The 14,461-nt window shown below is 45.4% G+C and overlaps 1 protein-coding gene across 3 annotated transcripts; it reads right to left on the reverse strand.

Moving 5' to 3' along the window:
• Positions 1-40: 40 nt before the first annotated feature.
• acsl2 (acyl-CoA synthetase long chain family member 2) lies at positions 41-14,414 on the reverse strand. 3 transcript variants are annotated; one of them, XM_028995154.1, is made up of 21 exons: positions 14,335-14,414; positions 9,961-10,202; positions 9,268-9,382; positions 8,835-8,899; positions 6,789-6,890; positions 6,593-6,692; positions 5,920-6,098; positions 5,652-5,684; positions 5,511-5,562; positions 4,772-4,845; positions 4,561-4,638; positions 4,067-4,201; positions 3,843-3,977; positions 3,546-3,641; positions 3,372-3,444; positions 2,897-2,985; positions 2,706-2,822; positions 2,219-2,362; positions 1,179-1,280; positions 985-1,056; positions 41-865 (listed from the first exon to the last, which is right to left on the reverse strand). In XM_028995154.1, the coding sequence occupies exons 2-21, from the start codon at positions 10,198-10,200 to the stop codon at positions 725-727; spliced, it is 2,142 nt and encodes a 713-aa protein (XP_028850987.1). In that variant the 5' UTR covers positions 10,201-10,202; positions 14,335-14,414; the 3' UTR covers positions 41-724. The 3 variants fall into 3 exon arrangements, with proteins under 3 accessions (XP_028850987.1, XP_028850988.1, XP_028850989.1); XM_028995155.1 differs by having other exon boundaries at positions 9,961-10,221; positions 14,335-14,374; XM_028995156.1 differs by lacking the exon at positions 14,335-14,414 and adding an exon at positions 10,303-10,498.
• Between the last annotated feature and the right edge of the window lie 47 nt (positions 14,415-14,461).

Here is a 14,461-nt window from a genome sequence, read left to right on the forward strand (position 1 = left end):
TTGTATGAAAGAGAGACAATGCACAGAATTCAATACTAACTAGTGTCTTTAGTTCTGAGTTTATTTCAAGAAAGATAAAACGTGAACGATCAACATTTCTACACAATTGCTTATTAGTCATGTGAATGGATGTCTCAAGTCTTAAAAATTCTCATTATTTACAAGTTCACAGTTTTCACATCCACTGTGGATTACACAGGCTCTATAAATTACACCAGGGTAAAAACAGACTCATTCATTACAAAAGACAAAATAAAACTGAGGTACAAACTAAAACGGTGGAGAACAGACCCCCCCCCCCCCACCTCCAAAGTAGCTCTGTGATGTGGCTTAAGCTTCACACAGCGGCAGTAAAAGGTGTCTCATCCCATTAGAAGTAATCGGTTCACATCCATGGACCTTATGGATCCGAAAATCCTCCTAAAGGTTTTTCAGTAACTTATTTAGATATATGTGAAACAATCCAGTACCAGGCTGATGGGACGGGAGAGGGTGGCTGGCGAAAGTCCGGTTTACAGACGTCTAGTTCCAGCGTGCCAGGAAGTCTAAAATGGATCTGGCTAAAAACACTAAAGCAAAAAAAAAAAAAAAAAAAACTGGGGTGGAGGGTCTGTTATGACTCCAGCCAAACACAGATGAGATGGGAGGAGAGGAAAAACGTGCCAAATTAAAGCACCTATAGGGGTTTCCAGAAGCGATGTGCTGTTGTAAAAGACCCCGTCCTCTACGCTGCAGCCTTGCTGTACATAAGCGTGATCTGTGGCTGGAAGAACCTGCGGAGGTCGGCTCGGCGGCTCTTCAGGGTGGGGGTGAGGAGGCCGTTGCTGATGCTGAAGGGTTCCGGATGGAGGTGAATGTCTTTCACCTGAGCAGGGAGAGGTTCCACGTCAATATCACAACCACTGATCAGGTGTTCATGGGTAATTAATATTAATCAACTAGGCAAATGAGTTATTTACTGTTTCCTCCGTGCTTTTTGCCTACCTGTTCAAAAGATTTGAGCCCCGCCTGCTTCCCCACCAGAGTCATGTCCTCTAGCACGGCCTTCTTCACGTCCTACACAGAGCAACAGTTTCAGTTCGAGATGCTAATAATGATGAAACGGATCCAAAAACAACATTTTTACATATAATAAATTAATAAAAGTAGAATTTGAAATAAATTGTAAGTCAACTAACCGGGTTCTGACAGAGCTCCTCACAAGATCCCACAATCCCACGGTCTTTTGTCCAATCAGTGAACACCTCTGGATCTGGCACCACAATTCCAATCAGATGAGACTGGGGGGGGGGGGACGAAAAATCAGTTGTTACACAGAATCATGGAAACCATGCGGTTCTGCGATGTACACAACACCAGAATGATGCGCTGGCCAAATAATCATCATCACAGTATTAAACAAACCAGGATACTTTCTCTTACTGCTCCACCTACTGGACACAAATCTACAGGTCACGGGGGCCAAAAAAAAAAAATGTAAAAATGAATTACTTCCCATCTAATCAATCATTCATATTTAGTTTCTCATTAATGCACGTGCGCCCCTGTAATGGGGGAAATCCTCACAGCCATGTGGCGCGTGCGTCAGACGATGACTTGCTTTAAATCTACTGTAATCCACTCGCTGGCGTCTGCTGCGTCACTCACGATGAGCCACAAGCTTTCAGGCAAGACAATACTTTTATTATTTATAATTAAATCACTAATATGGCTTTGCCATTCACACAAATATATATGTTAAGCCAGATCATTTTGAAATGAACCAGGTTAATGTGATGCACTGTTATTTTAATTAATGTAAAGTGGTGCTTTATTAATGCATTGTTGTAATATTAATTAAAGGTTTTAATCTCATTATAAAAATGGTAAACTATACATTTCATTGACTATTTAAATATTTTCATCATTTCAACATTAACACCAAGATTCAAAATATGTAAACACATATATTTACACATGGAAATATTACTAGTTTTACTAATGACTAATATTACATTTTAATGTTATTAATTCATTTCTCAAACTTTTTTCACTTTTTCATTGAATTTGTAATTAGACTCAGCTAAATCAGCACTTGACAGAGTATTAAAGAAAAGTTCATGATGTAAAAGATAACAGACAGAATTATTAACATTGAGTTTTCACCGTATAACGTATGGCACATTTCTGCTTGGTGTGTGTGTGTGTGTGTGTGTGTGTGTGTGTGTGTGTGTGTTACCTGCAGACTGTCTCCATGTACAAACACCTGCAGCACAGGAACACTGCGCATGTAGACGTTCTCGATCTTCTCTGGAGCGATGTACTCGCCCTGGGACAGTTTAAAGATGTGCTTCTTCCTGTCGATGATACGGAGGGTCCCATTCTGATGGCAGGACAGGCATTTGGAATTATTACCTTGAGCATCACACATGCAGGTTATTTTACTGGTCAAGATATAAATAAAAAACTCTGAAATACGTACAAAAGTCACAGATGATGTCTGTATAAAGAATAGCACGTTCTTTATATTCTTGCGAATCCCATTTGAAACACAATTATTGTATTCCAATTATCGTCAAAAAAAACAAACTCGGTTTGGTGAGATTTGGTCGATCTAATAATTAGATCAGACGATGAAAAGGTTTGTTGGTCTGGAGATTCAACACCGAATTCTCCTGAGCTGTACACACCATTACATCTCAGAAGACAGACAGACAGACACTCACGGGAAGCCACTGTCCCACGTCCCCAGTGTGGAGCCACCCGTCGCCGTCCAGCGCCTCTGCGGTCCTCTCCTGGTCTCGGAGGTAGCCGCGGAACACACTGTGGCCCCGGATGCAGATCTGTGGTGAGGAGTGTAACAGTGAGGGGGTGCGGGGAGGTGCGGGAGAAACAGGACGTGTGTGCAGGGATCTACCTCTCCTTCTCCGTTCCTCGAATAGTAGCTCATCTCAGGAATATCTGACAGCTTCACCACGTTACACGGCAACGGCGCCCCAACATGACCTGGTCAAATCAACAACCATAACGGTGAACACAGTAAAGGACTGGGAAATGTTGGAAATGAACCATTTCATGTATGCATGTCACTGTGAATGTCACTGTAGTAAAAACACACATCTGATGTGTCTTCACCACATTACTAGAGACTATACACCAGTTACATTTGAAAAGTCCATTTGTTTGAGGGTGATATCATGCATCTGTCCATATGAACTAATGTGGTTCCTTTGTAATCATTTCTAGGGACTCTGTGAACCCAAATCCACAACCAGTCAAGACTAAAAAAACCCGCACTAACCTGCTGAAGTTCCCATGTAATACAGAGAGAATTAATGACGTCAAATAAACCAGTCATTATTTAAACTGTTCTCAACTTGTCCTTCGCTCACCAGCACTCCAGTCTCCGGGCATAGAGAAGGTGCAGCCAGCGGTGCATTCAGTCTGTCCATAACCTTCGAAAATCTACAGAGTGAGCAAAAGGAGCAGTCAACACACTGTGTGCTCTCACACACACACACACACACACACACACATTCCTACATCTAACAGGCAGAGCCTCTCACCAGGCAGCCCAGTGTGGCCCTCAGGAAGGACAGGACGGTGGGGGAGATGGGAGCTGAAGCAGTCAGGATGAATCGCAGCTTCCCTCCCATGCTGGCCTACAGAGGGAGGGATGAAGATCGGTATTATTATTCAAAACTAATAGAAAACCAGGACAGACAGCAGACGTCCTGCATTCCCAGTTACGTTCTTAGTACTTTTAACCAATTTAAAATGTTATTATATATGTACTCCAATCTGACGGAGCTGCACCCATGCAGCACTGGAAACCCAGAGGTGCTGCACCCCATGGGACTGACCTGAATCTTGTTGAACACCAGTCTGTCCCACAGGCTGTCATTGCGAACCACACCGCTGTTGAGCTCCGCCTGCTTCCTCCTCACCGCGTAGCGCAGGACCGCCCGACGTAGAGGAGACGTCACCGATCCCAGGATCTACAAATCACAGTTAAGCTACAATGCTAATACTGTAGGACTTCACACCGGGTCAGAGGTCGCCTGTGTCTCGCTGTGATTTTGCCGACCTTGTCGTAGATGCGGTTGAGTAAACGTGGAACCACCGGGAACAATGTGGGCTGCAGGGTCTTAATGTCGTCCATGAGCAGAGAGATGTCCCCCTGGTAGAAGCCCACACGAGCACCGTGGCAGAACATGGAGACCTGCGGGCACGCACACACACGCACACACACGCACACACCATCATGAACGGCTGTCAACACCTTTAACCCTTCACTGTGTGAGTAACATGTTGGCCACACAAAAAAAAAAAAAAAAAAAAAAAAATCATTCAGTCTTTTTCAAAACACCCGCAGGTAGTAATTTACCAAATTAAACATTTCAGCATTAACAGCATATAATGATAAAAATAAACCATCATCAATTTATAAGTTAAGAAATTTGTAATTAATTTCTCTGACTCACACATCCCACAAGTTTCACATTCTGTCCCAATAATCCCCCCCTCCAAACCCAATGAAAGCCGTGGAATATTTAGCAGTGAAGACGTTGTGATGTTTACCTGGATCATGCGCTCAAACATGTGAGCCAGAGGCAGGTAGGAGATGGAAACGTCCTCTTGACTAATTTCAAAGTAACCCTGGATGGGGAAGTGGAAAAAAAAAAAAAAAGTATCACGCTGTACTGTGAAAACAAGAATAATAAATGGAAAGACAGGAGGTGGTGTTGGTGGTGACTGATGGTGGTGAGGAAATGCTGCAGGAAGGACCAACCTCCAAGATCTTGATGACTGAGGAGGTGTTGGAGGCGATGTTGCCGTGGGTGATCATGGCCCCCTTGGGTTTTCCTGAAATAAGCATGTGCAGCCGGAGATGAACATCAAATCAAAAGCACTTCCTTCACCAAACGGTTCCCTCCGGCAGAAGCGCCACCAGGACACCGGTTCACCGTCCTTATAAAGCTTCAGCATAATTCCCACTCACTGTTATTTTCCAGCTATGGAGGCAGGAAAGGCGACTTCATCTTAATTTAAACCAGTTGATCTCAGACGAGCGTGAAGAGGATTTGCACAATGTGACGGCACCACACAGTCTCATGGCAGCACGTCAACAGAAACAGGAACAGACCAAAATATGAACTTTTCTGTCTCACTTCTGTCACTGGACCCTATTTAAACATCCGACTGAGAAAAAGACATCCAAATATGATCATAAGGAGGATCATAATAGACATTCATACAGATTTTGAATATAGAGGTCACCCTCAGGTTGTTTGGATCTAGACAGAGTGTTAGTCTGATTCTCAACCTGATCTTCATTAGGATTATGTGATCAACCAAAGGTGAAATTCTCTGAACAGCCTACAAGCACTGAGGCTCTTACAGTTGAGTTTTTATTTATTATCCACCTCACTTAAGCTTGTTCATACTTCAACAGAGAGGCGCTAATAATTAATAAATTATGTCTGTATGTATGTAGAGATACCCTGCAGACTCGTCTGGGTTTACGCTACCTGTAGTGCCACTGGTGAAACAGACCACTGCCAGGTCTTCTGGATTGGGTGGCTGGAGGCAGACAAGACGCGTTCAAGACAAATACATAACACAAACTCTAATCTCTAACTGGTTAAGAAAGAGAGTTTGGAGAAACCTACCACAGGAGCTTTAAGATTCAGTCTGCCCAGGTCCTGTAAGGCATGTAAAAAAATTGACCGATTTGCCCAAAACTGGTATTTAAAGCTTTATAGAGGAAATGGCCAGTCTGTAGTGAGGCTTTATGAGACCAGCAGAACCACAGCTCAGTCTTGAAATCTGTATCCAGATTTTATGTAGGACATGTCCCAGGCAAATGACTTTTTTTATACAAGTGCAAATATGAAGGCCACTCCAAATTTCATGTTTTTTTCCGTGAATGTAACAAACCATGATCTGGTCCAAGTGTAAAATCTCCACGTCGCAACTCTTCCCCTTGTCCACCAGGGCGGTGCTGAAGGGGTTAAAGAGCACCAGGCAGGACAGATGTGGCGCCACACCCTTCTCCTTGTGGGCCAGGAGTGACACGGCCTTTTCTTCTTTATCACAGAGCACCAGCGCCAGCTCGGCTGAGAGATAGACACAGAGGAAAAACAAAAAAATAATAAATTAAATTATTCACCTCACCCACATGAACAACAACACAAAATAAAAATCACCACAGTCCTGTCATCTATTTACAGATTTTAAGTTTAGTAACATGACTGGCAGTTAGTGTTTTTCCCCATTCCCCGTCAGCAGGAAAACAGCTCACGCCAATGTAGAAGCTACAGGGAACCGCTATTTATTTGGTTTCTTAGCTCAGCTACACAGGTCAAATGTAGATGTAGGTGTACTGTAAATCCTGAGGTCAACTTTGACCTTACACTAGTACAAACCTGATGGGAATGTGACACCTGAAGAATATATGTATGTAACAAACTGGTTATGAAAATAGAATTATTTGGGGGAACACATGGGTAAAGGTAGTAAATGTGAAGATGACAGATCAAGTCATTGTTTAGATTAAATATTTCACAGAAATTACAAACGCATTGATGGAAGAGGAGAGATCGCCACTCACCAAGGTTGAGTATGTGCACCATAGCCTCCTCTCCCAGGGTCTCATACAGCGGCACCACAGCCATGGAGAAGGTGTAGCAGGCCAACTCTGCAATAACCCACTGCGCCCAGTAGGGGGCGTCAATGCAACAGTGTTACACAGGAACTCCCACATGCACTGGTGTAGTCAGAGTGAAGGGATCAGACATGTGCAGCACCTCTGGCCTGTTCTGTGCGAAGATCCCCACAAACTGCTGGGAGTTTGGCTGACAGCCTTTGGCCCTGAGTCCAGACCCCAACACCTGCGCCTGCTCCTCCACCTGAGCCACCAGCCCACAGACACACACACACACACACACACAGACACAGAGATGAAGAATCAAGCTCTTATTTAGTCTTATTTAATTGTGGCAAATAATATCTCCATATTTACACTTAATGTTATGTGGCATACTACACTATTATTAGAGAAAGTTCACTCCTCTCATTTGTTATGTTTCACTGAGAAATACGAGAACTATTTGACCGCAATTGTTGGCAGCCCAGCGTTTAATACTTTGACAATTTATATAGCATGGCATCTGACACTTCACAGAATCTAATCTAGATCATCCAGGGTCCTGTGTACTCTCCTCTACACTCGGGTCAAGGAGATTGTGTTGGACATGACAGAACCTTGATTTTGTGATCAGTTAAACATTGCAAGGTTGATTGGGAATGGATTTTGGATCATTACTCTATTGGAAGATCCAACGACGACCCAGTTTTAGTTTATTGGCAGATTTAGATTAAAAATATTGGGGTACATGAGCACATCAGAACCTAGAATTTGGCACAAACACTTGGTAACCCCAGAATTATACCAGTTATTTATTATTGCCCTAATAGTAAGGCATTGAAGACGGTAACTACTTTACATCATTTATCAGACACCCTTATCCAGAGCGACTTACAATCAACAGGGACAGTCCCCCTAGGCACTAAAAAAAAGTATTTGGCAGCCACCAATTGTTGTTCCACTTAAAAAAAAAGTCTTTCATTATAAGTACACTTGAACTGTGAGACAGAATAAAAAAAAAAGGAAAACCATACAATAAGTATTTAGCACCTAAAAACAAGCAATAATTCTGTCCCTCACAGACCTGTTACTTCTCATCTATCCTTCACTCCTTACCTGTACTAATGGCATTTGTTTGAACTCATTATCTGTATAAGACACCGGTCCACAACTTCAAACAGTGAGACTCCAACATCCACCATGGCCAAGACCAGAGAGCTGATAGAAGGGCACCTTCTATCAGTGAGAGCATTGAAGATAATACGTGGCTGGATGTTCCAGCATGACAATTAACACACTGCCTGCGCAACAAAGGCATTACAGTCTCCAGACCTCAATCCAATATAGAATCTGTGCCCAGCAACAGCCCCAAAACATCACAGCTCTTGAGAAAATCTGCATGGTACAATAGGCCAAAATACCATCTACTGTGTGTAGAAAGACATACAGGACCTATAGCCTGTCTCTCACTGTTGAAGTGTATCTATGTTTTAAATTAGAGCTCTCTAATCTTTTGAAGTAGGACAACTTGCAGAATTGGTGGCCGCCAAATACATTTTCACCCCATTGTAAAGAGCAACACACTTTCTTTGCCATTTGGGTAGGGGTGGCCTAGAAGGCGAGGAAATGGACCCGCAATCGGAAGGTTGCCAGATCAAATCCCAAGGTGCCACTGAGCAAAGCACAGTCCCCACGCACTGCTCCCTCTTTGCATAAATATAAATTTGTTTGCAGTGTAATATGAACGTATAGAATGTTTTATAGAACAGGGTACTCTACGTCGTGTGTAGTTACACAAATCGTGCAGTTCTAATAAAGTACTTGGCTTCTCAAACCTGAGAAAAGGACCGCCTGTATTTGTGGAACCTGTAGTGCTATTGGTAGACTTACTTTTGAGAAACAATAATGGAATTAGTCCAGCATTAAAGTCAGCATTAAATTTTTACACCCCAAACAGGAATTATCATGACTATAAAATGTATTAACTTGAGATCATGAATTTAGTAAATTGTATGAGGAAGGCAGTGAGTCGTAAAGAGAGAGATTTGGGGTGAGGGCGCTAACAAGCTTTCTGCATCTCTGCTGGGTTGACTCTGTTTCTAAAATGGATGATATCTAATTGACTCTGTCGCACACTAGTGCAGGAAACTGACTCAATCACACCCAGTGTAAAATCTGCAGCCATTCTGCACATATTGTGCCTCACCTCTGTGTAGGAGATCCACTGGTAGGGCTCTCTGGGTTTCCTGAATCCGAGGCAAGGTCCATCACCTAGGTCATCACAAAATAAGCATGAATGAGAAGGTGTGTCCAAACTTTTGGCCTGTACTGTATGTATAAAGAAAAAAACATAACCCATGAATATCTTTAAGATTAATGCCGATGCTGTTCTTGCGTATCCATTAAATGATTTTATTTAAAAAATAGCTGCAAATTAATCAATGAACTCAAACTCTTTGCTGCACAGGATCACTGGTATTCAGTGTCTTATAGAAGTTTCTCCTCCTGTCTGATTCATGTCCGAATAGAACTAAGAAATTGCCGTTGCATAATGACAGGAAATTACACAAAAATATTCAATTTTAGTGTATCAACAAAAAACAGAGTTATACACAGCAGGTGCCCACTCTCAGACTTGCCTGCTATCCGCCGCCCCCTTTGAAACATGTCATAGATGGTCCTGGTGTCCTCATGGTAAAACTCTAGCAGGGTTTCATCCTTCAGAAGAGCTGAACGTCTACAGCTGGGGTCACCCTGAGATCAGGAAGAGCACAGAAAGTTAAACACAATCTAGAACCTTAATTTGTCTCCTTACAGACAGGCAGGCAAACATGAGCAGACGATCAGGAGGAATTTTGTGTTGGCTTTGGGTTGCTGCTGTTCTTGCGCATCCATTAAAGGATTTTATTCAAAAAAATAGCTGCAAATCAATGAACTCGAATTCTTTGCTGCAAAGGTTCACTGGTGTTCGGTGTCACATAACCAAGCAGAACGTTAACGTGCAAACCAGTTACGAGTGAGCTGTGTAACCTTGTGGTGTCCAGAAGCTGTTAGTCCACATTACAGTGGCCTACTGAACAGACTGGAAAGGACACATTACACGAAGATAAGTGAAATGTCGGCTAAATTTAACTGCAGTGATTAATCAATTGGATCAATCGATAAATAATGCAAACAATTGATTATCAATAAATATTTAACATAGTCCCTAATTTTAACTAATGCTGAAACATGATTCTTTGCTGTCAGAGGAGTGAAGGAAGAAATGGCCATTAAAAAACATCCTTTGTTAGTTCTGCTGTGGGTGGGTTAGGGTCAGGTGGGTAGGATACCTGCACAGGAATGGACTGGGCCTGCAGGTCACATGGCGGTGCGATGGGCCGGGGTCGTGTCACCAACCAGTAAGCCATCAGGGAGGCGAGAGCTCCGAGCCCCAGGACAGAGGAGGTGGCCAGTGAGAGGCTGGAGAGGGCAGGAACAGACGGGAGGAGGCTCCTCAGGTCCTCCAGCTCTGGAACCTTCACGCCATCGGCACCGGGCCGCAGGGAGCGCAACCACTCCTGAAAATGCATGGCTGGAGAGGGACACGGCAACTTTGTAGAAGATGAAAAACAGAAATAAAACTTTTCAAATAAAATTAAAAAAAAAAGATCTCAACCATCCATGTAACTCACCCTTCTACACAAGAGCAGAAAGCCGAGACCCAGAATCAAGACTGAACAACAGACAGAAAGAAACTTTGTGGACCAGATGGAAGTGAGTGAGAGGGAGACACACACACACACACACACACGCACACACACACACACACACGCACACGCACGCACACGCACGCACGCACCAGTACACAGCATTCATTGGGGCGATGCGAAGGGGAACCCCTGATTGGCTGAAGGAGAACAGGCGTGAGGTTACTCCCGGCCAGTCTCGACGAGTGTGTGCGCACACACACACACACACACACACACACACACACACACACACAGTCAGTAATAGAGAGTCGGAGAAAGAAGAATGAAAGGCGGATGTGGAGGACGGGAGAGAGGGAGCGATGGTGAGGGTACAGTCGGCGTGTTGCCGTGGCGAGATGGGGTGAGGGGGTGGTCCATCGAGTCGACCAACTCGCCACTGTCCGTGCCGAAGTGTGCGAGATAATAACAACACAACATTGATGTGTGTGTGTGTGTGTGTGTGTGTGTGTGTGTGTGTGTAAGATCCCAGCATTCCGGACGTTTACCAGCCCCGCGCCGTTCCCTCCTTCTCACACCGTCCCCCAACTCATCAAAGGACCATTCTGCCTCAACCCCCCCTTCCCCTGCCCTCAGTCAATGGAATTTGCCAAATAACCGCCACCCACCCCCCCACCTCCCACCCACTTCCTCTCCACCCCCCTCCTTCTTGTGAAAGTGCCGGGACTAAAGAGAGAGTGATGTCACCACCAGATCTGCTCGTTCCACCACCAGCGCGGTGACTTTGCTCGGTTCCACCACGTCACTTCTTCTCGTCCCCAAACAACCCCCAACACTTCACTAATGAAAGAACCCCCCCACCCCCCACCAAAAAAACCACTCTGAAGCTGGGACCAAACAGAGAGCAGAGCGAAGCGACAGACACGACAACAACGTTCAACCACGCTCAACCAGGAGGGAAAATAACCGCGGCTTCCAGCAACTTCCCCCAACCGCTCCTCCTCATTCACCATTCCCTCCACCTTCCCCACACACACACACACACACACACACACAAAACCATTCATAAAGAGCATTGTCACACACAGACAGGCACCATTGTGCGCCGCTGGCACTTACTCGCTAAACAGAGCACAAAGAAAAGGATGGAGACAGAGGCCATTACTCAGAAAGGAGGATAAATGAACTAAAGAGCAGCGGTGCACCTTCACACACACACACACACACACACACACACACTTTCAGGAGACACAAACTCTACTGAACACATCCAACCTGAGTGCTGAGTGAAATTCGAGAGTTGTTACAGGTAGTTTAATTGCCGGTATAATGATGATAAACCCACCAATGACAAATTCACGTGTGTTAACTCACAAAAATCCATACAACTGATATTGTGCAGCCTTAATATTCAACCAATACCTTACATCTATAATTAGTAAATGGCAACGAGGAGAAGCGTGTAATGGCTTCCCCCAAACAGGACCCCACGTTTAACAGCAGAGACGGTGATTGCCGACCCACCCAAGCCAAGATCGTAAACCATTTGAATCCAGATCCGGACCGTCTGGGATTCGAACTCACAGCCTCGGAGGCGTGAGGCCATACATGTAGAAATTGCCCAGCCCTCCGGTTACTAGGTTACTCCCTGATAAACGCATCTTTGCACCACTTGTGGTGTGTGTCAGGCAGAGGGCCTTGGTTGGGGCGGTGTTGGCAGGCCTGTGGTAAGGAGGGGACGCGGCTTTTGAAGTTTTTTTTTTTTTTTGGACTCCGGATCTCAGACAGACAGGGGTCACTTCAGAAAAACAACAGGTTTTGAGTAAGAGAGAGAGAGAGAGAGAGAGAGAGAGAGAAGTGAGTCACCTGACCAAAACCCTGCGGCCAGGTCACCGGATTATCCAAATCTCCCCAACAAAACAGCCTGAAGCAGCTATCTAAAAAAGACGCGTCAGCCAAAAGCTGCAAATTCTCTCAATGATGCCGAGACACGACCTTTAACCCTTTATAATATGGGAGAACACGTGCGGTATTGTCCCGACTCCTCGGGCAGAGTACCTCGTACCAATCGCATGTTCAGTCCACGCCCATTAATCGGGGAATAAATAATCTGAACTCTTCCACCATCAAAAACCAATCTGGAACATTGGGCGAGAGGTCAAGGGGCATGGACACTGGTTTAGGGGTCGTGCTAGCGACCCAGGCAAAGACCGAAATGCACTACTGTTCAGAAGTTTAACGTCATTTATTTGGTAGGACAATTGTTTGATGTTTTTTATAAAAATTCTCTTAATGACGGAATATCTGAACACATGCCAACACTGTATTTCATTGTACAGCGCGAGTCAGTCGGAATATTAATTATGATTCATCTTCAGCGAGAAACAGGTCGATTTTTTATAATATGTATATTGTGTGATAAATAATGCTGTTTTAGGGAATATTATACAAATTAAAGTTGATTCACTCAGAACATTCTGATTAATTATTTCCGGCACCACGCAGCTTCTGGTTCGTGTTCTGGCGCTGACAGGAGATGACTGGACGAAAGGTACAAACACGACTAAAATGTGACGCTTGGTAATTTCAGGTTGAGAAGCGTGCCGAGAAAGAGCCGATCGGTTAACCAGGAGGAATTCAGTTTGGCTCCCATCTCGGAAGCGCAGTCCAAAACGGGCGCTTATTTCAGCCTAATCCTCCAAAAACTCAAAGCGCCACAAACATACCGATCCATCATGGCGACAGAGCAGGACTTCAAACTACATCGTACAGCTGCAATTACAGCATTTACCACACGCCCTCGTCCATCCTCATCCTCAGTCAGTAGTTACAGGGACAGTCCCCCCCTGGAGACACTCGGGGGACACGATGGTAGTAAGTGGGGTTTGAACCTGGGACTTTGTGGTGCCAGCCTGTGGTCCTGACCTGCGAGATGTTAAGACGTCCTCGTCCAATCGCAGAATCTCAATTTCAGAGTTGAAATACGACCCACAGTGTTTGAACAGATAAAGTGGCAGCGAGATGAGAAAAGAGGAGAGTAAAAGGGCAACAGCACCAACCTGTATCTGATGCCCTTTCGGGGATCAGAAATGCACGGCGGGGGGGGGGGGGTGGTGGCACGCTGCGCCGCACAAGGTTACGAGTTGCACGATTTCCACACTATTTATATCCACGTATAACATGCAACACTGGGAACTTCATCAGACCTTCAGCCTCCTGTTTCCTTCACAGACACGCAAGAACGTTCCCCACAGCCAACCTGAAGGAGGGCAGGGACGCCAGGCCGGGACGTGGGGACTACGGGGTCAGCAGCGGAGAACGGTGACCTTTCAGCAGCACGAATCAACTAATAAAGCTCAGATGAACTCCACTAACGTTCTGACATGGTTCTAGGACTTGGTGAATCGTGCGTTAAGTTGTGAAAATCGTCATCTCGCAGGTCAGGACCACAGGCTGGTAGACGCCTGCTGGGTGAGACACTCACCTTTCAACCCGAAGACCACAAAGTCCCAGGTTCAAACCCCACTTACTACCATCATGTCCCTGAGCAAGACACTAAAACCCAGAGTGTCTCAAATCCAATCAAAGTTAATTAAAGCAGAAATGGCTGATGGGACCAGATGTGTTTATATACACACACCCCCCCCCACCCACACACACACACACACACACACACACACACACACACACACACTCTCTCTCTCTCTCTGCCTGTCTATGCAGGATAAACTGCACCCTGGCTGCCGTCCCGTCCTCAGCTGCGCATTCCTGGCGTCCCGGCCGCGTCGTCCCGGTGTCCCTTTACACCGAGTAAAACTGTCCGCGGGGACAGAACCCGGCTGTGCGTGGAGGACGCCTGCCTCAGTCCCCCACGTTCCACACCGAAGCTGAAAAAGCCCCAAGCCCACGGAAGCGGGTTCTGCAGCAAGTTGTCCTTTGCGTGTGAATGATGTGAACGCGGAGCACGAACTCTGTTAGTAGAGTAAAAAGTACTCGAACGCTCCGCAGCAGCCTCACCTGAGTCGACGCCCGGGACGGCCGCCTTCCTCTCGGTAACTTTCCCTCTGCGGCCCTGCGCGTCCCCGCGCGTCCCCGCGGCTGCTGGCCCCGCCCCCCGCGCAACGTGACGTCACACGACGTTCAT

Source organism: Denticeps clupeoides, chromosome 11 (assembly GCF_900700375.1).
Source record: "Denticeps clupeoides chromosome 11, fDenClu1.1, whole genome shotgun sequence".
Lineage (NCBI taxonomy): Eukaryota > Metazoa > Chordata > Actinopteri > Clupeiformes > Denticipitidae > Denticeps > Denticeps clupeoides.

Coding starts and splice junctions, on each gene's coding strand:
- acsl2 (XM_028995154.1), bottom strand. CDS start 10,200: ATGCATTTTCAGGAGTGGTTGCGCTCCCTGCGGCCCGGTGCCGATGGC. Junction 6,891..8,834: donor AGTGGATCTCCTACACAGAG/GTGAGGCACAAT, acceptor CTGGTGGCTCAG/GTGGAGGAGCAGGCGCAGGT. Junction 4,639..4,771: donor CAGTCATCAAGATCTTGGAG/GTTGGTCCTTCC, acceptor TTCCCCATCCAG/GGTTACTTTGAAATTAGTCA.